This window comes from Falco naumanni, chromosome 15, assembly GCF_017639655.2.
Source record: "Falco naumanni isolate bFalNau1 chromosome 15, bFalNau1.pat, whole genome shotgun sequence".
In the NCBI taxonomy this organism is placed as follows: Eukaryota; Metazoa; Chordata; class Aves; order Falconiformes; family Falconidae; genus Falco; species Falco naumanni.
In genome coordinates this window covers 18780227-18803806 of record NC_054068.1, presented here as the reverse complement: position 1 = coordinate 18803806, position 23580 = coordinate 18780227, and the positions used below count along the sequence as shown (strand labels likewise).

At 48.2% G+C, this 23580-nt stretch overlaps 1 protein-coding gene and 1 long non-coding RNA gene across 4 annotated transcripts; one reads left to right on the top strand and one right to left on the bottom strand.

Annotated features, from left to right (window-relative positions):
• Positions 1-200: 200 nt before the first annotated feature.
• IRX5 (iroquois homeobox 5) lies at positions 201-4044 on the bottom strand. The gene is made up of 3 exons (XM_040615793.1): positions 3575-4044; positions 1881-2286; positions 201-1616 (listed from the first exon to the last, which is right to left on the bottom strand). The coding sequence occupies exons 1-3, from the start codon at positions 3821-3823 to the stop codon at positions 850-852; spliced, it is 1422 nt and encodes a 473-aa protein (XP_040471727.1). The 5' UTR covers positions 3824-4044; the 3' UTR covers positions 201-849.
• A 1489-nt stretch (positions 4045-5533) lies between these two features.
• LOC121098120 lies at positions 5534-23070 on the top strand. Of its 3 annotated transcripts, none has more exons than XR_005831175.1 (4): positions 5534-5781; positions 6675-6735; positions 11860-12026; positions 12243-23070. It is a non-coding gene; the product is annotated as an uncharacterized LOC121098120 (long non-coding RNA). The 3 variants fall into 3 exon arrangements; XR_005831174.1 differs by lacking the exon at positions 5534-5781 and adding an exon at positions 5888-6008; XR_005831176.1 differs by lacking the exons at positions 5534-5781; positions 6675-6735 and adding an exon at positions 9986-10073.
• The last annotated feature ends 510 nt before the right edge of the window (positions 23071-23580 follow it).

Sequence of the window (23580 nt, the reverse complement as noted above, 5' to 3'; positions counted from 1 at the left end):
CCGCCGCTCGCCTCTCCCCGGCCCCGCGGGCGGCTCCCGCCGCCGCCCGACCTGTGAGAAATCCTCAATCCTTTTGGAAAAAGGCTTCAGGTTCTACTGCAAGGTCCTAAATGGAGCCCCCGCGTCTCTTTTAAAACGTGTAAATTTTTTTTCCGCAGCTACGCACATCTCTGCCCGTTGCAAAAAAAGAGTGGTTTTGATTCTGTTAAAAATCTCTTTTAATTAAATATTTGCATTTTACAAAGGCGGCTGCAGGTTTTTGTATCTAATAAGTATAACCTATTTTCCTTTTTTTTTTCCCCATTATAGTTTAGCTCACACCCAAGGAAAAAAAAACCCAATAGGCATAAAAAATTAAATTAAACTTGTATATATATATTTTAAAACTATGAAACAATTCGGAAAAAGACACAGAAATGTATATATTTATATTACGAAAACAACATTAATGCCTGTACAGGTGTCTTGATTTCATAATTTACTTCAAAGATACTGTATTATCAATTTAAATACAAAAAGCTACATTAAATATACAGAATAAGATTTAATACAAATCTTTCTTCTTTGTGTGTGTGAGAGAGAGCGTGTCACTCGTTTGCTTTTCACTTGGTTAAGACATTTCTGGGTGGCTTCCACCCAGCCATTTCCAATAGACTCTATAAACTTTTGCAGGGGGTGCTGGGCAGGAGGGGGCAGCTGGTCTTTTTCTGTTTGTTTTGTTTTGCTTTTCTTTTGGTAGTGGAAAAATAACTGCCAGAGCAATTTATTATTTCTCTCAATAAATTAAAAAAAAATATATAAAAGAACAAAACCACGGTCCCAGGAGGGGGTAAGGAGGAGAAGCCGATATTAAATGTTGGACATACCTTTCTTCAGTTCGTAAGGTGAGTCTTTGCAAAGGTCTACTTGGGACTGGCTCCTGATCATTTTAGTGTCTTTAGCCAGGCTCTCGGCTCTGCTGAGGACAGTCTGGTTTAATCCATTGAAGTGGGCGCCGGGGGCGGCGGCGGCGGGGCCGCCGGCGGGGTGCCCGTGCAGGGCCCCGAAGGAGCCGTAGTTCGTGTAACCGGGGTAGAAGGGCGCCGTGTAGTAGAGCGGCCGCGGCAGGACCGCCCCGTTGGGGAAGGGGCACTGTGCCGCCGGCGAGCGCGGCCGCGGCGGCGAGCGCGACGGGCCGCCGCCGCCCAGCACGGCGGGGCCGGGGGGCGCCGCCTCGCCGCCAGCCTCCTTCGCCTTGTCCGCCGAGGTGGCGATCTCGGCCAGCGACCAGAGCTTGGGCTTGGCGAGGGCCGCCTGCTGCGGCGAGTGGATGACGGAGGCGCCGGTGGCGGCGGGCAGCAGCGGGTGCAGGTCGGCGGCGTGCGGCGGCCCGGCGGCGGCGGACGGCGGGCGGTACGGCGGGGGCTCCTCGCCGGCCGCCGGCGGCAGCCCGCGGCCCGCCGGGCACGGCCCCAGCGGGGAAGCGCCGGGCGCCTTGTGGGGGGCGAGCGGCCCGTCGAGCCGCTCCTCCGCCGGCTCTTTGCAATCCGAGTCGCTGAGGCCGGCCTCGGCCTCCCGGGGGCCGGGGGACTCCTGGAGGCGCTCGCAGCCCGGCGCTGCTTTGGGATCCGCCGCTCCTGGGAGGGGGGGGGAAAGAAGAGGGGTGGGGGGCAGCTCTCGGGCTCGCCCTGCGCCCCCAAACCCGCCCACCCGCTCTGCCGCCCCCCCCCCCTTCCAGCGCACACCCCCCCCCCTCGGCTGTACAGCCGCCGCCGCCAGGCCCGCAGCGCGGCCCTCCGGCTCCCCCCGCCCCGCCGCCCGCCGCGGGGGCCCGGCCGCCCCGGGCCGGGGGCAGCCCCGAGGGCGCGGCCGCGGGGGCCCGGCCGAGCTCGCTGTCCTACCTGTGTCCGGCGTCCCGGGGTCCCCCTTGTCCTCCAGTTTCTGGGGCTCGTCCTCGTCGTTCTTCTCCAGGTCGATGTTCTCCTCTTCCTCCTCGTCCTCACTGCGGTTCCGCGGGGTCCAGGTCATTTTGTTCTCCTTTTTGAGCCGCCGCCGCGCGTTGGCGAACCAGGTGGAGACCTGGGTGAGGGTCATTTTGGTGATGATGGCCAGCATGATCTTCTCGCCCTTGGTGGGGTAGGGGTTTTTCCGGTGCTCGTTGAGCCAGGCCTTGAGGGTGGCCGTGGCGTCCCGCGTCGCGTTCTTGCGGTACGCGGGGTCCCCGTAGGGGTAGGAGCCGAGCGGCGCCGCGTACGGGTGGTACCCCAGGGAGCCGGCCATGCCCGGCGTGTGGTCGTAGGGCGAGCCCTGGGGAGAGAGGGGAGAGCGGCCCGGCGGGGCCAGGTCAGGCGGCCGCGGGGCGGCAATGACACGGCAAGGGCAGCGACAGGGCCTGCCCGCGGCCCCCGCCCTTGCCCCGCCGCCTCTGCCCCGGCGCGGGGCCCTGCCCGGCTTCTCCCCCGGCTCCTTCGCGGGAGAACGGGCGGGGAAGGGCCCGGGGGCTCGCGGCAGCCGCCCCGGGAGGCCACCGGCCGCCCGCAGCCATCCAGCGCCTCTCCCCCAAATACAGGCGGGGAAAAGCAAGTGGGCAGCGCGGCGTGGGGGCGGACAGCGGCGGGGGAACTCTTCCCTTCCTTCCCTTCCCTTCCTTCCCTTCCCTTCCTACCGCACTGCGATCGCGGCGGGCAACCTGCCGGGCTCAGGAGGCCGGGCCGGGCCGCTCCTCTGGCAGGCCAGGGGCGGGAGGAGGAAAAAAAAATGTAAGGGGAAGAACAGAAAAGAGGAGAGAAGCTGAGAAAAGAAAAAAAGAGGAAAAAAGGGGGAAAGGAAAGAGGAAAGAAAAAGAGAAAGGAAAAGAGAAAGGCAAAGAAGGAAAGACAAAAAAAAAAAGGAAAGAAGAAACCGTGAAACTCTGCGTCCAGCCTGAGTAGAGGGAGAAGCTGAGCAAAACTCGCCGGGTTTTGGGGGGAGCGGCGGCCCCCGCGCTGCGGCGGGGATGCCCCGGGCCGGCCCCGCGGTGCCCCCGCAGGCGCGCACGGCGGCGCAGTGCCGTGCCTTTCCCTGCCCTTCTCCGCGCAGCGGCCGCGGAGCAGCTCGCAGCCACGGGATTAGAGCTCTGCAATATTTAAGCAGCCCAATTATCGCCGCGCAGGGGAAAGTTGCCTGGGTTTATCGCCCGGATTTCTCCCATCGCCTTGCCGCTGCTGGGTTCATTCCCTTTTCAATCACAACAAGCTAATTGTTGCGGAATTACTATTGCTGTTTTATATTAAAAAAAAAAAGATTTTTTTTTTCTCCTTTTGGAGGGAATACGATCGGTCCCCGCCAGCCCCAGCCCCGTCTCGGCCGGGCCGTGCCGGCGGCTCCCCCCGCGCCCGGCCCTGCCCTCCGCGGCCGCCAGCAACAGTGTGCGGCAGCGCGGGGCGGCGGTGCGGGCAAGTTGGGCGGCGAGGCGGGGAGCCGCGCTCCCTTTTGTCCCCGGTATCTCAAAAATAAAATGGGAATAACAAGCAGGCCCGGGGGGGTGCAGGGGGGCGGGCGCCCGCGGGATGCCGCCGTGCCCGGCGCGGTGCCGGCTGGCCGGGGCTGCTCTTACCACGTAGGAAGTGAAGGCGGCGGCGGCGGCGGCGGCCGGGTCGGTGCCGTACTGGAGGTGGGAGTTGTAACCCGGGGAAGGGGCGGTAAAGGCGGTAGATCCGGCATAAGGGGAAAAAGCGGAGCCCGAAGAAGATCTCCCAAGTTCATCGGTCCGGGGTCCGGAGATCACGCTGGTGCTGTACGCCGGGCAGGAGTAGAGAGCCAAGGACGCTGACGGCTGGTACAAGTAACCCTGAGGATACGACATGGCCAGGCGCACACATACACCCGGGAGCCCAAGGCGCTGGGAGGGATCCGCCGCGCTGCCGGGCTGGGGCCGCTGCGGCCGGGGCTTCGCGGGCGCCTCTCCGCCCTCGCCAGCTGGGCAGCGGCGGCACCTTGCTCTGCGCCGGGGCTGCTGCTCCGCGCTCGCCTGCAGCCTGGCACCGCTGCCTCCTTTTTCTCCCCCCCTCGCTTCCCCCTCTCTCTTTTTTTTTTTTCTTCCCCCCTCTCCCCTCTCTCTCTCTCTCTCTCTCCCCCTTGCACCGGGGGGCTTTTTTTTCCCCCCCCTTCCTCCTCGCTCTCGCTTTCCGAAGGGTCCTGCCAAGATGCTAAGTTAGAAATTGCAGCTCCTGACGCCTTCTGCGCGGCCCGGCGAGGCTCCTCCTTCGCGGGGTGTTGTCAGTGGAAGGACTGGCAGGACCCCGCTGGGCTGCCGCGGCCGGGCCCAACCAGCGGGAGGGCTCCGCGCTTCCCTCGGCCCTCCCCAGCGCTCAGAGGCTCAAGTGCGCCGGCTCCTGGATTGCAGTCACCTCCAAGCCATTTAAGATCAGCTCCAACTTTCTGCATGTGCTAAATACCGTGCGGAGCCGCGCTGCGCCGGAATGCAAGCCAATCAGTATATGAAAAAAAAATAGATATTTAATAAGATTTATTAGCCGCCCGGCTCCCCCCTCTGCGCAGCCACCCCTCCTCTCGCTCTCTGCCCCCTGCCCCTCCCTCCACTAAATCACTGGAGGTGGAATATACGGGGTGTGTGTGGCGGTGTTAGTTTTTCTTTTCTAAACAAAAAAAGGCGATTCTCGGCGGGGAAGCGCCGCAGCCCGGCCCGATCCGGCAGCGTTGGGATGCACGGCCGGGCCGCGCCGTCGGGGCGGAGGCCGCGGCGGGGCCGGACCTGTTGCGGCGGCTGTGCAAGCGGAGCTGCGACGGGGGGGCCCGGAGCTGCGGCGGGGGGGGGTCCGGCGAGGAGTGGGGTTTGGCATCGCGGAGGGGCTCGGGGGGCCGTGAGCGGGGCGGGGGGGGATTTAGTCTTTCCCAGCACCAGTCCCGGGAGAAGGGGAATCCGGAGGGGGGGTGGGGGGGTGGGTGCGGGGGGAGCGGAGGTGGGTCTGCAGAAACCGTTCAGCGTGAGGGTTTTGCCCGCGGATCTCAAGAATACACCGGGCATCCTCCCCCTCCCCGGCTCATAAAAGGGTCGAGGCGAAAGCCGATTAAAACCATATGAACCGGGATAAATCCCCACCGATCAAGGAGATGTAATCTCCTTTGATTCAACCAGATATATTTCCCAACAGGAACATATCCCGATTTATTCCCTTCTCGCTTGTTTTCCCTCGCGGCTGAGGCAAGGCGCTGCTCCCGCCGCCCCTGCCCGCCGCCGCGGCTCCGCGCCCCCGGCCACCCGCGGGCCGGCCCCGCCTCGCCCCCACCGTGCCTTTCCCGGGGGTGCGTGCGGGGGGGAGCGGGCGTGACTTAGTTGGATTTATCTTATTTATTATTTTTTATCTTGTACTTTTGCATCTCCCGGCCCTAATTCCTCTCGCCGCTGGCCCCAGCGGGACGGACGCGGAAACGCGAGGAGCCGGGGTGTGATTTAAAACGGGCAGGCCGGGGCGGGAGCTCCCCGGGTCGCCGAGGAGGCGACACCGACACCGCCCCTCTTCCTCCCTCCCTCCCTCCCTCCCTCTCGGGCCCCGTCCCGGCGGCCGCGGCATCCCGGCCACACGGCGGGGCACGGGCTGAGCCTTGCTTGTGTGCCCCGCTCCGGGTCCGGCGGGCCGAGCCGGGCCCGCTCCGCCTGCGCCGTCGGGGGGTGCCGGCAGGACGGGGGGGCCGGCGGCGGCGGGGCAGGCACGGCCCGCACTACACTACCCAGCAGGCCGCGGCAGCGCAGCTCCCGCCCCCGCCCCTCCCGGCTCATGATTGGCTGTCCTGCCGCCGGCGGTGGGTCCTCCCATTCTTCTATTGGTGTGGGGAGCTGTCCATCAGCGTGGGGAGGCGGGGGTGTGGAGGGGCGGTGGCAGCGCGCGGCGCGGTTGCTGGGGAGTCCGGAGGCGGCGCTGACAGGACGGCGCGCGGAGGCGCTGCGGGCCGAGGCGGCCCCGGCCCGGCTCGGCCCAGCCCGGCCCGGCTCAGCCCAGCCCGTGGCGGCCGCAGGCCGGGCCGGCGAGGTGAGGACGCGGGGCGGCAGCGTGCCCCGCCGCGCGGCGGGACGTCGGGGCGCTGTGGCGGCGCTGCCCCGCCGCGCTGGGGCGCCCCCTGCCGGCGCTGCTCTACGCGCGGGCCGCCCGCTACCGGTTGCGCGGGCCCGGCGGGTGCGGGCGCTCCGGGGCGGCGGGGCCGGGGCCGCTGCGGGCCCCGCAGGCAGGCGGCGCCGGCGGGAGCGGTGCCGGGAAGCGCGGCGAGCGGGTGTGGGCACCCTCGGTGCTGCCCCGCCGGGCGCTGACCGCAGCCCCCGGCTCTCCGCCGGCGGGCCCGTTGTTTGCGCCGCGCGGCGCTGAGCGGTGGCTCGGCCGGGGCGCTGCCCGGGGAGCGGCCGGCCCGCAGCCTTACACGCTCACTCCACACAGGTGTGCACTTTCATCAGTTTTCAGCGGCGGGTGTCACCGATACGGGTCCCTGGGTTAATTTTCGCTATCGCTCCAAAGCGCCGCGTTTCTTCCCCCCCCCCCCCCCCCCCCCCCCCCCCTCCACTCAAAAGCGCTTCTGTCATAATCCTCTGACAACAGCCCTTGTTCGAGGAGTGAGATATCATCTGGTAAAGTTTTATACATTTAACGTTCATTTTATATGTGAGCGGAATGAGTAACCGCTTTTCCTTGCGCGTTTCTTTGTAGGGAGAAGCAGAAATTTTAACCATCTATCTTCCCATGGCATCTGACTTTTTTTGAGGAGGAGGTAAGGTTAATGTCATGTAAAATTACCCTCTTGATTTCTGATGTTCTGCTAATCTTGCTTCTGTAGGCGTACATTTTGGAAAGCGGGGTGAGTTCATGCATACTTTCATGCCTTGCAACATAATACCAGAGCTGATTAATAAATGGTAGCGATAGGTCCTCTGCCATCGGGGTTGTAAGTGTCTATCAAACCGACATTCTCACTACATTATGCCACTCTTATATCCTTTGCAGTTTTTAAAAGAACTGTAGATAATTCTTCAAGATATTGAAACATTTAGTTTATAGTTCTATTGGTGTGGTTGTCACCTTCGCTTTGTATCAAATTTGAGGCTCCTTTCTTAAGGATGTCTCTATTTTCTGCTTTATTTGCACATTGATAGCTCTGCTGAATGACAAGTCACAGCAACTTTTTCCTCCGATAGAAGCATGTTGAAATGTGAAAGCCTAAGACTAATCTGCTTTGCAGGACTTTTCAGCCCTTTCATCAAAGAGAAATAAGGAGTTTGTTTCAAGACTCTTGTTTATGTGGTTCTGTCAGTTCTGCTAACAAATGTGGGGCTTGAGGATGCATTGCTGCTTCTCTTCATTTTCACCGAAGATACGTACTTTCAAAAGTATGGATGAGTATCTGGTGTTTGCCTGCTTTGCGGCTGCCAGTGAAATGATAGAAGTGTGAGTTGATATTAAAATTCTGTGCTTTATATGTTTTTGTCATAATTTCTTGGAAGCTAAATTGTTAATGCAACAGAAGAAACGTTTACCATTCACTTCTTGCTTAACGATGGGCAGGATTCACAGGCTGGCTCTTCGTTCTTTGTTTTATTTAAATTAAGGCTTGTGAATTTAAATTCAGCTTGTATAAATAAATAATTAAAGTCAATATTTTTATAGCCTTCAGCCTGATGGGCCAGTCCTGCAAAGCTGTTTAAAATGGTCTTTGTTTACTCTAGTAGCCAGACTCCAGTAGGGTTTTTGACGGGAGAGGAACTTGGATTTAAGATGACTGCACAAAATGTGGTGACCCAAAATGTAGCAATATTTGAACTTGCATGTTTGTTTTTCTACACGGGTTTCATTTGCATAATTTCATTTAGGGTGTGCAAATATATGTGGTACAGTGTCAAATAGCTTAATAAATCTGTGCATGAATGTGTAATAGGGATCAGCTGTGAGTATTTTCTTTCTGGGAGGGGGAAAAAGAGGCAGGGTAATCTTGAAAATAACAGCAAACTGTATTTTCTGTACAGCCGTTGGTAGGCTCTTAACTGTAAGTGGTTTGGTTGCAGGTGGCTTGTAGTGGATGGAGTTAAACTTGGGTGTCTTGGATATGATACACCTTAATTTAATTACTTTAATAGCTACTTTCTGTTGAAACTTTAAAATCTAACGATCCTGCTTTTATTGCCGTCTTTAAAGATCTAATCGTTCTTGTATGTGTCTGAGATGTAAAACTTAGTGCAAGGGGAGAGGCAACAGATTGGTTCCGTCATATGATTTTGTTGGGGTTTTTTGAGAGTACTTAAAAGATTATGATGGATAATGCTGTCTTGCCAAAGAATGCCGACACAGGTGTTCATCATTATCTTAATTAAGATCCTGAGAAAATGTCATCTTTCGGCATGAATTATGAAGGGAGATGCATTAGAAGATCATTTCAACTTTTTTTTTTTTCTTTTTACAGGGGTAGATGAGAAGGAGGCTGTTTTCTCAAAACCTTTGTGATATTTCTTTATCAGAATACCTGACCTTAGATGCTTACTGAATAATTTGTTTCTCCACTTCAATTTGTGGATATATTACCAAGAGATCTGTATGTAATGTTGAAGGGAATCCTCTTTTTTAAACAAACAAAAAAAAAATTAAAAATACCCCACCCAGATACTGTGCTCTGTTCAAAGCATAAACAAAATACTAAGACTCAGCCGGTGGTGGAAGTTGCTGCTGGAAACATCTGCTAAGAGATGTTTTATACAGTGTGTTTAAAAGTATTAACTACTCACGCTAAAAACAGAGCAAAATAAATATATGTGAATATTTATCCTTTTAGTCAAGTGTGAAGAGAAAAAAATTGCCTTCTCTCACCTTTGCACTACTATGGAAGTAAGACTAGTGCCCAAAGAGGAAGGAGGGGCTTGTGTTTTTCTATGTTAAATGAATATATTATTAGCTGAGCAACAGCTAAAACAATGCATGTAAAATCTTGGCTGAAGCACCGGCAGAAAAACTTCGGGGTGTTTTCCTGCAGATGCTTGTGTGCGTGCTGCTGCTGGCTGCCCTAAGGTGAAGCGCGGGGGACTTACAGGGTCAGTAGTCGCAGTGGAAGTGCCGTGTTTTGTGGCTTTTAGCTTAGGTGAATGATGTCGGGAGGAGCTCTGCAAGACACCCTTAACTTCTTTCTTGTTTCTTCTACCTGCACTTACTTTGCCCAAGACTCTACTTGTTAGCACTCTTTGTGTTCGTGGTCTGACACCCAAGTGTCAACTTGCAAACACCTAGAATAACTCTTCTTCTCTGGCAACTGGATATTAGGTAGCTTAGACAGTCTTTTGTTTTTCTCAGCAAGCCTTTCTATGAAAAAAACCACTTTTTGTCTGCTGGAAGAAACCTGATTTTCAGTCTTGGTCCTTTTTTAAATTGCATCAGCAAACCTGTTTAGTGTGTGGAATAAAACCATGCACAGAAGTGCAGCTGGCAAGCCTTTTAAGCATGTAGTTATTGTATTGAACATGTAACTCCAAAGATCTTGACAGTATCATGGGAGAACCTGAAACCGTATTTCAGTTTCCTTGAAGTTTCCTGTAATTAACTTAAATGGCATGATTTGCTTGAATTTGTTGGCATGATATGGGCTAAGTTAAGAATGTCTTTAGGGTTTCTTTTGCTTACAGTTCCACAGGCATACACAAAAAAAATAGACTCTCCTAATAGTTGACTTCAAGAGAAAAAAAGAAAACCTGCTCCTTTTCACGGCTAAACAACTTTTCCACTGAAAGCAAGTGACATCTACCGTTAGTGGGCTCCTTGCTGTGAGAGGGGAGCACCCTGGTGGGACGGGTGGCCGTGGCTCCCCGTGTCATGTTGTGGGATGTGCATGTGCCCGTGCCCGCGGCTTTCCATACGGTGGCAAACTCCCTTTCGACTGCAGGTGCTGCAGCTTGGTGGGGGCTCCCGTAGCTGGAATCTGGCCTCCCCTGTGGGTGTTGGGGGTGGGTGCCGTTAAATAGCAGTGTTGTGTTCAAAAGGGTTTGTGTTTTATCTACGTTGATATATTTGCAGTCCTGCTGGCCGGTATTCGCTGGGGCTTGGCATTACCTCTGAGGAGAAACGTAAAGCCAGGTAGCCTTTCTAGTCTTACACCCAAAGATTATTTTTTTTTAACATTCATAATTTATGATTTTTGTTAACATTAGAGCCTTTTAGTTTCTGTTCCTTAATATGGATAATGCAGATGTGAATGATTCTTGAAGCTGTTTTCTGCAGGTTAAAGTGAATGTGTTTGTAGAGCCAGAATCATTATCTCCCCCCCACCCCCATAAATCATTGTTTAAGGGAAAAACAAGCCAGTCAGACCTTTCAAGGTGAATGTGGATCATCGTAACTAAGAGTTTACTATACTAATAAACTCATGACTGATCACTTTCCTACTCTTCCCAAAGGAGATGCATCTTCCTGAGCTCCTCCCCCCCCCCTCAAACAGAGCAAAAACTGGCTTCTCCTTTAATAAGCACGTCTTTTTCACAGTATATCTCAGCTTTGCTATCACAGATCAAGAACCCAGCATTTACATCTGAAATATTCTCTGCTGACATCTATAGAACTTTTCATGCCCTTCAGATTTAATTCTGTGTAGGATAATGCATGGTATAATACATAGGTCCTCTGTTTTCAATTAAGCTGTATTAAGTAACTATGCTCTTCTTTCATATCCTGTAGCAAAGTATCAATATCCAGATGGCAGTGTGCTGGGAGAAAATCGCTGCAGGCTTGGCTGCTACCGTAAAGCCAAGAAGTAACATTTTAGCCTGTGTGATAAATAAAACTGAGGTTGCGACTCTTGGCGTATTGGAGTTGCACTAAATAATGCTACAGTGCTGTTTATTACTGGTTTCATTGGATAATATGCAGCTATAAAACCTGCTTGAAGCTTTTATTAAGAATACTCTGTCATTATAAAAAGGTGCCTACAACTTCTTTATAATATTGACGGTGCAAGAATTACTTTGTGCTGGCTTCCTGGCCGTTGTCTAGGGAGGACCTTATCCTCTCCAAGCTTCTGTAGGCATCAGGTTCCATGGATGTCTCTTGGGAAGAGGACAGCTCTGTAGAGCCTAGGTTTGAAAAGTTATTTTTAAGGATTTTTTTTCTCTCTTTGCTTTTTCTTAAGTTTATTTCAGTATTTAATTTCTGGCTTCAGTTCAAATTCAGCTAATATTCTCTGTGGTATAGACCGTGTTACTGTGTCCCTAAGTAAAACTTAAACCAAGATCATCCCGATAGTTGTCTGAGAGGAGGCTGCAGAATGGCCAAGAGGCTTTTATACTGGCTAAGAAGGTGATGGGAATACTTGGTAGTAGGGAAGGGAGTCTCGAACCTTTGGCTTGTTTCCTCATTCAGTTTCTGGCACATCCTGTGACCTAGATTTGTTCATGTAACCTCTGTGCTGCTGTTTGCCGAACTGGAGCCCTCTGCTTTTCTCTGAAACGTTCAGATTCCAGTTGGTGTCCATACTCCTATAATTTGTTAGACTGTTGTGCTTCTGAGCAGAAGCAAGTTATTAATGCTATTACTCATTATTCTATTCTAGATTATTCTGTAATATACTATTATTCATTAGGTAAATGTCGTTACATTTCCATATTTCACAGATCTTTAATTTCCCTAGGTGCCTGTTTGTGGTGCGCCTCTTAGAAAATGCGGGGTTGACCACCACCCAGTGGGATGTGGTGCTAACGGAGTGTCTGTGGGATTTATCAGATGCGCTAGGTCGGTGGGTGAAGAAACCCTCGCATCGCTCAGTCCGTGATCCTTGTTTGTAAGAGAAACATGTTGTCTAAATTAGGACAGAAACTACCTTTTCATTCCATTTCCCTGTTCTCAGTCTGTGCTTTTTTTTGCCTTTTAGAATGCACCCAAGAGAAGAAGCAGAGAGGTCCACGATGGGGAAAATGAGTCCAGCAGCCTGTCCTGTCCTGTCCATGCTTGAGTATAGGAGGGGACCTCATACAAAGCCAGAATGCATCTGGGCTTGCAGCTCTTGTTAGCCATATGGAGTCCTATTCAGAGCTAATGGTAAGTAATTTGTTTCGGGTATGTTTTGATTCATAAAGTGAGGCATTACAGTAGTGGCACTTCCCTTTGTGTGACTGGGTTCTGTCTCTTAACAAAATGCAGAATTTGTGTTTCCAGAAACGGCAGCTTTACCCCTGTTTCTGTTGAGAAAATAGTGTGGTGCGGGTGACAAATATTCCAAGAAGTATGCTCTTTTTTTCTTTTTGCCCTCTCCAGATGAGCTCAGTGAGGCTGGCCTAAGCAATGCTGAAGAAGGGAAGCACAGAGCTGGAAGGCAGGAGCTATTTCAAAGCAGAATTCTTCTTCTTTCTGTAACGCCCAAACATGGAGACTTTAAAAACTTCGTTAGGTAGAGTATTGATAGTGGTGTAATATCAGTAATATCGCATGATGTAATATTGCACTTCTTTATTGTTCAGTGATCAGATGGAGATGCATTAAATAAATGAACATATACTAGTGGCTTAAGTTAAGGTTATGAGTGAGAGCAGTAAACTGAGAAGGTGAGTACTAGAGAAAATGTTACTAGCTTTTTTTAAGCGTCTTTTCTTTTGTCGGCTCTTTCCATAACCCGTAGTTCTTTTGTCTTGAGAAAGAGGGAATGAAGACAAATACCTTTTCATCCAAGAAACTGAAGCTAGTTCAACTTCTTAACAGAAAGACTTCACAGTCCTCTTAGCTGTTAGAGCATCTCACTGCTTTGTCCAGCAGAAAATAGCACTCCTCGTGCTGACCCATGAACCCTCCGGACACATCTGTGGTGCCGCAGCATGTGCTGCTCTTTCTTCTCAGGGCTTCCCTTGGCAGGGAGCGGTTGCAAAATGTCTGCTGTGGCGCAGCCCTCCGTGACCTCTTGCATCTGAGGACGGAATTTGCGAGTCTTTTTTTCTGTGCGGGACTTGTGGGAGCTCCCTCCTGAGCCTAATGGTTCTCAAATATTGCAAGAAAAGATCTGACAGTGTTGTCTGGGAGATGTGACTGACTTAATTATTATTAACGTTTATTAAGTGCCTTACAATGGAGGGGAAGAGTCCTTGCCTGCGTTTTTACAAATAGGAGAACTGGCATGTAGGAAAAATGGATCTCTTCCATCTTCTGTGATTCTTGACCCACCTAATTAGGTGATTGTCACGAGAAATAACAACCTGGCTCAGGGGAATGGCACTGGGGGAAGATGCCGACGCGTTCAGTACGGCACACCGCTTCCCCCTCCCGCGATGGCTTAATGTGGTAAGCAGGGTCTTCCCTCTGTGAGTGTCGGTTGGCCAGGGAGGAGATTTAAAAGGGCTGATGAGCCCGAGGCTGTCTCTCTGTCGGATAGCTTCATTATAGATCTCATCCAGGGAAAAAGTGAGGTACTGCAACTCATTTCTAGGAGCTGCTCTACCCTCTGCCTCCTCCCGCTTCCTTTCTCAATAGTGGCCTTTCCCCAGGATAAGCTGATTCACCTCACGGCTGGTATTTGCAGTTTTCCTGCACGCACTTAGCCTCTGAGGCAGTAACTGTTTCTTCAGGGCTAAGACTTCAGTTTCTGTTTTTTAATAGTTTATTTTGCTAAGAAAGAGAATTTGTCCAGCTGCTACAAACAATAGTGGTTTTGATGTGTATCAATAAAGAGTTAGAGGTGTGTGTTCTCCATGCAGAAGATAAAGAGACTTAAAGGCTGCTTTAAAAAGGAAGGCAAACCTTGGAGAGGTTTACTTAGATGTACAATACGCCCTATTCTTTCACTTTTAAAAACAGTATTCAAGGATTTTTAAATTATTTTTTTTTTTGCAAGAGAGGAGAAAATAATTTCATCTTTTTGATTGCATTTTTTTTTTCTTAGTCTCACAGTTGTGAGATAAATATTCAGAAATATGAGTTGGTAAGGTTAATGTGATTAAAATGAATATGTGATAACGGGCTTTGCCCATTAAAGATTAAGAGCTCAAATTATAGACTCCAGAGTGAAACACTCCACGAGCATTTTGCAGATTTTGTTTGTGCAAGGAATGCAGGCTTAGGCCCACGGTTGCAGTTGCACGACAATTTCAGCCTGGCTGCTGCTTTTTTGTCTTGGCTGATCTGCACAGAAGTCTCTCGAACACTGTAGCGTCAGGCTGGAAATGCAGTCTGGGGTGAGGTGGGGGGACAAATGAGGAAATAATTTCGGTGCAAGCATTAGCATTGCTCTATAAAAATAGATTAGTTTTACACAAATTATTCCCATTGACAAAGATCAGTTTATAGCATTTTGACTGCACAGTAGTTAATTCTTTATGTATAAATTGATCCTTTATACAAATGTAATTCCATATACAACAGTTAATTTCTTTGAGTACAAGATGAAAATATATTATCGGTTAATTTATGTAGGTTATGACTTTCTTTCCCCTGTACTCTGCAGTGGTTACCTACACTAAAGTTGACTCGGGGTGTGCTTAATGAAAATTAGATGTGAAATGTAATATGTAGAGGACAAAGAAGCATTGAAATCCTTATTGCTCTTAAAAAGGCAAAGGTACCTCAGACAATTCTCCTTTCTTAATCTCTTGAGAATTTGATGCGTAATTCTGTTATGAGCAATTTGGAGTGAATGAAATTGAAGTATTTTTAGAAATAGTATTAGTACCAGGTATTATTGCTCACCTTTTGTGAAGCCTGGTGCATTTGTTCGGTTTTTTAAACGCTTTGCGTTTCGAGAGACTGATTTATAGACAATCTTCTATTGAGAAAGAAAGGCATCTTGGACTTCCGTGGAGAGACAAGCCTGGCTATTAATATCTGTGAAATTTGCTAATGTTGCAACCATTTAAATAAAGTGTTTGTTTATATAACAGCAGTGGCATTTCTCCTCCTCTTCCTTGCGGTTTTGTCCAACTAGATGTTATGAGTGGCAGTTGCAGTGACTGCTAAGTGTTTAAATGATGACACCATTATGTGAAGTGATTTTGAAATGAGAGATTCCAGCCAAGAATTACATCTGCTCTCATCTCCTTCAAATCATACTCTCTGGCTGTGCAGATTATGATTGATTTGTTTGTGACAGATTGCAGGAAACAGTCATTGATTTTTCAATATTTTACCTTAAAATTATTTACAGTTGTAACCAAGGGGAGGTATTTCCATGGGCTGTCAGCCCCTGAAAGACTGGGATAATATTCCCTGCTCCCTGACAAGACAAATTACCCGTAATGAGTGCAGTAGCTGAAGGGTATACTTTTATTTTAAAATATGTCAATAACCCCAGTGACTAAACGAATATTGATTCAGCATAATGAAGCCTGAGTAATGTGAAAATGAGCTCTTCAAGGAGCATGGTAAAGACTTTCTTTTTAGCTTGTAGCAAGAAGCTTTTCATTCTTTACTGTTAGGTAGTTGAAACGTGCAGTCTTAAACAAGCCATCCTTAAACAGTAGTAATATGCAGAATAATGTAACAAAAGAACTCGGGGGGGTGTTTTTCTCTTTGTTTTGTGGGGTTTTTTTGTGTGTTTTTCTTTCCCAAGTTATCTTTCTTCGATGCATTTCAGCAGATCAGACGTTTAAAGGGAAAAATGCAAGTTATCCAGGGCAGAGATAGAATTACTGTTGGAGTTAGTGTCTCTTACAATATTCTTCAGCCAGCCTAATGGCATTTTGAAAGTGGATTCTGCATATATGGGCATGGAAATGCATCTAAATAAACTGTAGATTTAATTTCATGTTATTGACTTCTTGGACATAGCGGTGTGTGTTCTATGTGATCAGTCTAATATTCTTGTCCTCTAAGAATTTAGAATAGCTGGTGTATGAGGAACTAGATATACTGTGTTATAAAACTTGTTACCATACTGCACATTTTTCTTTCCAGCGCCTTGTAACACTACATGTTTCTTACCAAATGAGAATTTTCAAGCAGTAATTCATTTAAATTACAGTAATTTATGCAGTGCCATAGGTGTGGTGTGGAAAAACATCTAATAGATTAATATGGATGTACTTCAATTGTTCAGGCTAAGGATTAGATTAAAGACCACGTTGAGGTACAATTTTTTTAACATTAAAAATATTGAATGATAAAAAAACCCCTATCATCTGAAAGGATCAATTTATCATTTGTATTCCAGAGTGTTGTGCAACATTGGGAAGGCTCTGCAGAAGCACTGGGTATAAATAGCCGTGTAATCCAGACATACACAAAAAGATCTTTTCTTGAGGTGTTTGTGTATAATGTGTCAATTATGAAATAATGTCATAGCCAGAAGCATTTAGTGAGCATGTTTGGGCACGAAGGCGACTTTCCTTAATTTCTGAAGGACTGACTTCAATTGCATCCAACTAGCTTCTGAAAATCTTCAGAAGGATGTTTTGCTATCAGCACACAGGTGATTTTTTTCCAAATGTCATTCCTTTAGCACAGCTAGAAAGTATTTCACGAGGCACTTGAGAACCTGTGGCACTGAGAATTAAATGGCAACCCTGGAATGTGAGATATGTTCCTGTTTTTATTTTGTTAATTTTCAGAAAAATGTGATGTGAGGAACATTTGAGCAAGTTACAACTGTAAATAATTGTGGTTTTGAGAGGGTTTCTGCACAACACCTGGGATTTGCAAAATATTGGAGGATTGTTAGCGGGGAGAGAGTGATAACCTCAAATGTATAGCGGTGACAACAGGAGGATTTGGGGTTCTTGTTAAATGTTACCAGTTAACCTTACTTTCCTGCTCAGTGGTCTTTTACACATCCCAAGTTCTCTGCCTGTGCTTTCTGTACCTTTTTGTGTCTTTGACCAACAGCAGGAGGTGGGAAGGGAAGTCTTCTTTCGTCAGCTTTCCCACAGCAGCGAGGAAGGAGACTTTTCAGAGCTGCGTGCCAGTTCTGATGCAGACTGAGGGGCAAATAAATGTTTGGTTTAACTACATCTCCTTTTCCTGAATCACACTGCATGGGCTCAGTGGTACCAAACTGAACAAAAGCAGATGCTGCTGGAGATGCTGCTGACAGCTACACCAAAGCGGGCTCTGCTTGCGAGCTGTTGGCTCGTTTCACTTGCAGGATGGGTAACATCTCTCACTTTGCTGCCTTTTGCAAAGACGAGCGTGCTTATTAAATACGTGCCTGCCTCGCATTCTAGTTCAGGCCTGAGCTGTGTGCTTGGCACTAATGGCAAATGGTACGTTCTCAGCTGCAGGAAGCTGGCAAACGGCTTGCAAGCTTTCTGGGCGATACCAGAGATTTCTGGTGGTGGTACCTTGGAAGCTCTTAAGTCTATTCACACATCTCTTTTTAGTTCTAGAACTGCTGCAGTTGCTAGTCCACTTTCAAGTGACTATGGAGGAGAAAAAAACCCCCAACAGCCAAGCCCAAACAAACATCAATCCCAAATCTTTAATCAGTTAAAAGTTCTTGTGGCATTTGGGATCTTGTAGGAGAAGAACCTAAACCCAACTGCTGTTCAGTTAGGTACAAGTAAAAGCAGAAAACACAGAAATGAGGGTCACAGGTAAAAGCAGAGTAATTTCCTTTGTGGCAGAGAGGAGGCTGTTGGTAAATCATGAAGGGCCGCTATTTAGGGGTTGTATGTCCCTTGATGGTTTGGGACGTGCAGGTTTTGACCCATTTCAGTTCATTTCAGGCCTGACATGAAGACAGTGTCTCAGGATGTTCCTGTAGTGGGAAGGTGGTGCAGCGTTAATGGTGTGGGCATTTTTGTGTAACAGTTCGTATCTCTATACCTATTTATTTGTCAGATTCCACTACAAATAAGGTGGCAACCAAAACCAATTGTTTTGCACCCCACTCCCAACCTAATCTGCCTCTGTGTTCTCTGCTGTACAGATAAATTATGAACTTGTTAGAGCTGATTGAAGGGGTGTGGGAGGGGGAAGGGCATTTAAATGTGGTGTTGGAAATGACGCTTAGTGGCTAAGCCTTCCCCCCTCAATTTGTTTGTTTGAAATTTAAGAACTAATATGTGATGGAGCCTGAATCAAAGCAGTCTGGAAGTGGGCAGACAGCACTACGAGGAATTTGCTAATCTAAGTGTCATGGTTAGCTGAAACCAGTTTTTTGTGCCCTAAACTACACATGTTGAAGTTGTTTCTTTTTAATTTTTATATTATTGTCAAAAGCAATTCCACATATGCAGAGTACTTACGTTTTCATGGAATGACCATATGATATACTAAAAGCTTTCACTAACTTGAGTGCTGATAGTGTTGCAGAGTATTTGGTATGATGGCATTTGGTTTTTGATGAACTGTTGGAGCGATATAACCCTAAAAAAATACGAGGAGGATCCAAGATGCTTTGAGAACCTTGCTGAACTGTGGTGGTTAAAAAGGCACGGCTGACTTAATGCATGAGAGTTGAAATCTGTGTCTGGAATTGTGGAGACAAGTTGAGAAATATGAACTGAATTGATTGTTGATTATTTTCCTTTGTAAATGCTGGGAAGACATATATTTTGCTTTACTGTGGCCTTTAAGGAGGTCCACAGTGTCCTTGTTTTGTTTTGTTAACTTATCTTTTAATATGAAGTGTCATTCCCAAAATGAAGTAATGTCCTTGGGCTTGTGGCAACAGCTGGAGTTGCAGGATTCATAAATAATTCAGAGAGGGATAAAGGGTAGGGGATTTTTTTTTTTTTTTGTTCATTTGAATCTTTATTATGTGCACACATTTCACTTTAGATATGGCATCATTTGAATTCATTCGGTATGATGATTGCACTGACCTGTCATATTTATTTTGATGTCTCTTTGAAGGACCATATGCTCTGTCCTCGGCATGAAAAAGGATGCGAGTTGCTACCCAAAAAGGCAGCTACATTCCTGTAGGGCCGAAGACCCTTGCTGCCCGTTGTCATGTCAGTAGATGTACAGCTGCAGCGCAGTAGAAGAAAGTGTAGCCGTTACGTCAGTGCAGTGACTAAATGGCAGCGTAGGCTAGCGAAAGGTGGAAGAAAGGGCAAAACCCGTCTGCATCGAGGTGTTGTGTGGCATTAAAAACTCAGCTGTCACCGAGGGCCAGTTGGTGTGGGGAACCTGGCACGTGGAAGATGGAGAAGATGAAAGCCAGCTAGAAATCTGCCAGGGTGGAGGTGTGCCACGGTAGCTTTAGTGTGGGAATACGATTACTTACTTTGTGTGTTGGAAGTGGGGTTGCCATGCACACAGCCTTCCAGGGATGCACGGGAGTTTGCCTGGCTATGCAAGGCTCGGGTCTGTTACCAGTCCATGCCGCCTTTTCCTCTTAAAGAAGCTGCTTGCTTAGCCAAACAAAATCTTGGAGAACGGGCTTTGGGAAAACACGGAGTTGTCATTTTCCTCTTTGCTAATTCTGTTGCAGCTATTGCATCTGGTCCTTCACTTACGTTGGTGGCATGTTTCTGTGGACAAGCGGTATGTTTTCCAGAAGTTACTGGTAAGATTTTACCAGTTTCCAGTTCAACCGTGTCCCATAAGTAATGAACTGCATAGTAATGAGTAACATCTGATTCCTACTGGCTGATGCCCTGACTGGGATTAGCAATTTGTGGTTGGTGGAGTACAGGACCTTGTTAATGTTACCTTTGTATGCGCTACCAACGTGACAGGATGCAACCACTACAGTAATTTCATGTAAGGTGTAATTGCAGCGGTGGGTGGTGATTTGTATGAAGTGGATGGTCCATTGTGCTCATGCCAGTGGCAGAAGGAGGCCAATTAAGTGCAGGTTAGTGAAATACAATAACTAGAAGCTGTGAATGCGAATGATAAACGTATGCAAAATTGTTTCTTTTCTAGATCCTGCCGTCAACGACTGAGCCTCCCTGAAATCTTACCAGTTACTGCTGAGATGAGGAGGATAACAGGAAGGAGGAGTGCTTAAGTGGTTTTAATGACAGTTAATTTCATCTGTTTATCAAATGACAAGTTGTTTTTTCCTCAAAACTCGATTGTCATGACAAGATGCTTTTGAAAGTCATCTCTGTAAAATAAAACTGACAATTTTTAGGCTACAAAGAGCTCTTGTATCTTTCTATACCATGTTGTCATTATGGTAAACCGCTGGAAAGTCTTTATTTTTGAAGTAATTTAACTTGCATTCTTCATTCATTTATTTGAATGTCTGTTAAACGCCATGTGAAAAGTTTCTTGCCAGAGTTCTTTTATTCAATGGAGTAGTTATTCTTACCATGCTCAATTTATTATTGTCTAAATTACTGTTGTCTTAGCCTCCTGCAAAAACGTTTCTTTTTAGTAATTCTTAAACAAATATGGAATGAATGTGGTTTTGTCCCCTTCATGTTTTGATTGGCGTATTTTTCCTTTCAGTGAAAGCGTCTTCAGTTTTCAGAATGACACCATTACAAAGAAAAGTGCTTTGCTTTTTTTCTTGCTTTTTTTTTTTTCCCAACAGAAAATTTCTTTTGTGCAATGATTTTTTTAATATGTACACTGCCAAGACACAATTACTGGAAGGAGAGACAGAAGCTGTTGGGAATGTCATGTTATGCCAAATTGAGAATCATTAGCTCTTACTTTCTCTGCGATCTCTTCGACTAGAACTCGACCTATTGCGTCTGGCTTATACTTTGACTCTAGTGGAACTAATGTGTCCTTGGAGTAGCATTTTAGAGTAACTTCAGATTCATGGGGTTTTTTTTTCACAAGTCTGCTTTAAACTGCTGGGATTAACTTCAGAGAAGGCAAGAGATACAGCCTCCTTTGTCAGCAGCTGTGCTGGTTGAAGGAGGCTTCCTGCACGCTTGCTTGCTCGCTCTCCCAGAGGTTATTGCCCCTGCTAGGGAAGCAAACTGAACTGTTTCCATGAGCACACCCAGACTTACTTCAGCTGAAGTTAATCGTGTTATCAAATATTAGTTAACTAGCACCCTGGGTCATTTGGATGAAAGGGTGGGGAATGCCCAGCCCAGCCACACAGCCGGTGTATCTGGGAGGGGGCTGTTGACCAGAGGGTCGCTGAGGAGCTGGTTGTGGTGCAGTCTTCTCAGCAGGTGCAGTCACAGCTCTAGGATGTGGTAAACATTGGGTGTGTAGTTCAGTCATGTATAATTTTCACATTTCAGGGACATACTGGATATTATAAATTAAGCCCGTGCTCTTTGACTTACTCCTTGTGTGTGCCGGTGTGCGTGGAGAGAGATGATCTGAGTGTGTACGTGAGACAGGACACCTACTTTGGGAAAATGCATCTGGTCAAGGTGCAGGAACGGTGCAAGCGTTTCCATTACCTAGAGGACACACTGTTAATGCTTTACCTGTCGAGGAGGCTGCCTCAACCAACGTGTGCTCCAGCAGAACTGTTTTTGACACGTGGTGAGCTGCCTTTAGTGAAGCGGGGAGAACACCTCCAGCAGGAGAGATCACCCCATCCCCCACTGCTTCTCTGTCCAATACTGCATCTGTAGATGCTGGAGTCTGCTGAGGCATCCGAGCTCTGCTGTTTCCCATGCCACAATTAAAACCGAACGGGTGTCTCTAGTACTGGAAGGCATACTGAGTAAAACCAGTGCACTAAACGGCTCCCTCAGCACTGACCCTTCTTGCGAGAAGGCCGTGGAGCGTGGGTGCCGTCCCGCAGATGGCTTGGGCGTACAAAGAACAAGAGACTCTCTGATCCCTCAGAAACCTGAGAGCAGCAACGCTACTTGTGTCTTCTCTCGTGGCACTGCTGGATGAAAAGAACTCGGGTCAGTCGCAGAAAGGGCTGAACCTCCAGGTCGGCTGGATCCAATGTCTTTTAACTGGCCCTGTGCTGAAGGATGAACAAGTATGTGCTCGCTTCTCGTATGGGCCATCTGTAAGGGTGGAAAATAAGGTACCGTGTCTGGAAAGGAGCCGGTGTGTAAGGGGAAGGTGCTGCTTTGCAGGCAAGGACCCCCTGCCCGGCTGGTTTATCCTCAGCAGCGCTGCCGTATGGCAGTGCCGTCAGACCGGAGCCTGCGCCCGCTCTTCCCCCAGCTGTCCGTCTGAAAAACAGCGGTATGAAGAGACGAGGCTTGGTGTGTCTTGGGACTAAGGCTTACAAAGAGTTTGGGGAATGTGCGCCAGCTTAGAAGTCACTAATATTTTTAAATGACACACAAAAAAGCAGGTATGATGTGACAGGCTGAAACCTATTGCTTTTCTGCCAGGGCCTGTTACCTTGGCCGTGTACTGCTGTATGTGGAGAAAACGCTGGACGTTGCGGTCAAACTCCTTGTTGGCCGCTGCTTGCAGCGTGGTGTGTGCACAGCACACGGAGGCAAAGCGCCAGCCGTGTGGTTTCCATACCCTCAGCTCGCCCCTGCTCCCGTTCCTGCGGGAAGGTGGCATGGCCCTGGGTGCTGGAGCTGTGCCCTGTGCCGGCAGCCCTGGGTGAAGCTGCGGCGGAGCACTCGCTGCCTGCGCTGCGTTCAGAAGTGATGGGCCTTCTCCAAAGCACTGTCAGATGTCTCTCCTGACTGTGAACCAAGGGGAAATAAGCCTCTGCAGCTCTTTGAGAGAGCCCATAATTTATAGAAAACTTTTATCTTAATATGGGCTATCGTAGTACCGATGTTAAAATAGTTAATGAAATGCTTGTGATTGCCTAATCATCTTCTTACCTGCTTAAGTGGTAAGACATGGTTACACTGGTATTGCAAAATAACTTATGTAGAGCGCTGTCATGGATATGTTAGGCCAATGAGTAATTGTAGGCCAATGAGTAATGTTAGGCCATTTTACGTCGAAGCACTTAAAATGATCAAATACTATAGTTAGGGCTGTCCTACTGTTTATGTAGCACTAAAAGGAAAGCAAAATACAGTTTCAGAGCAGACAGACTTTTTTCTCACAAATACTCCAAATAATAGGTTTGTTTCAACTAGACTTCCTGGCTCTTCGGTGATTGCTGCGTTCAGTAGGAATCTGTCGGGATCCCATGCGTAATCATGTGTTTATTATTATAAACACATGATTTCTATGTCTGTTTTCCACAAATATGTTGGACAAAACATAGTTTACCTTCTGAACTGGTACTATACGGTTACTTCCTAACTCCTTTAACTTCATTTCAAACTTGCTTGAATAAAATGTGCATTCCTGAAAATAATCTTTACATCTGTAATGTGGCAGTTGATTTTATGTGATGGTTTTCATACTCCAGACATAGCAAAACATTTTCAAGGCAATATGTGTTGACAATATAGAGAGATAAAAATCAGGTAATGACAAACTTTAAGGTGCAAACGTTTAATAAGAGCAATGAATCATTAGAAATTATTAGAAAGGGAATAGTAGATTTTCTATCTTTTGAATGCAGATGAGATGTTTTTGTAGAGGTATATGCTTGAACAAATGGCTGGGTGGGGTAGAGAAATTCCTGGCGGGTTTCTGTGGCTTTTGCTACACCTGGGGTCAGGCCGGGTCATCTTAGACATCCTTTTGGCCTGGGAGGAAGGCATCTTGCTGCAACAAGTATCTTCACAGCACAGCAGCTTCCACTGGAAAGCTACTCAGAGGAGCTCGCATTCTCTTTTAAGACAAGATCTGGGAGGGTGGGCATCGCTCAACAACGAATTCCATGAGGTTCCTGTCTCCTAACGCCAGGTCTTTTCCA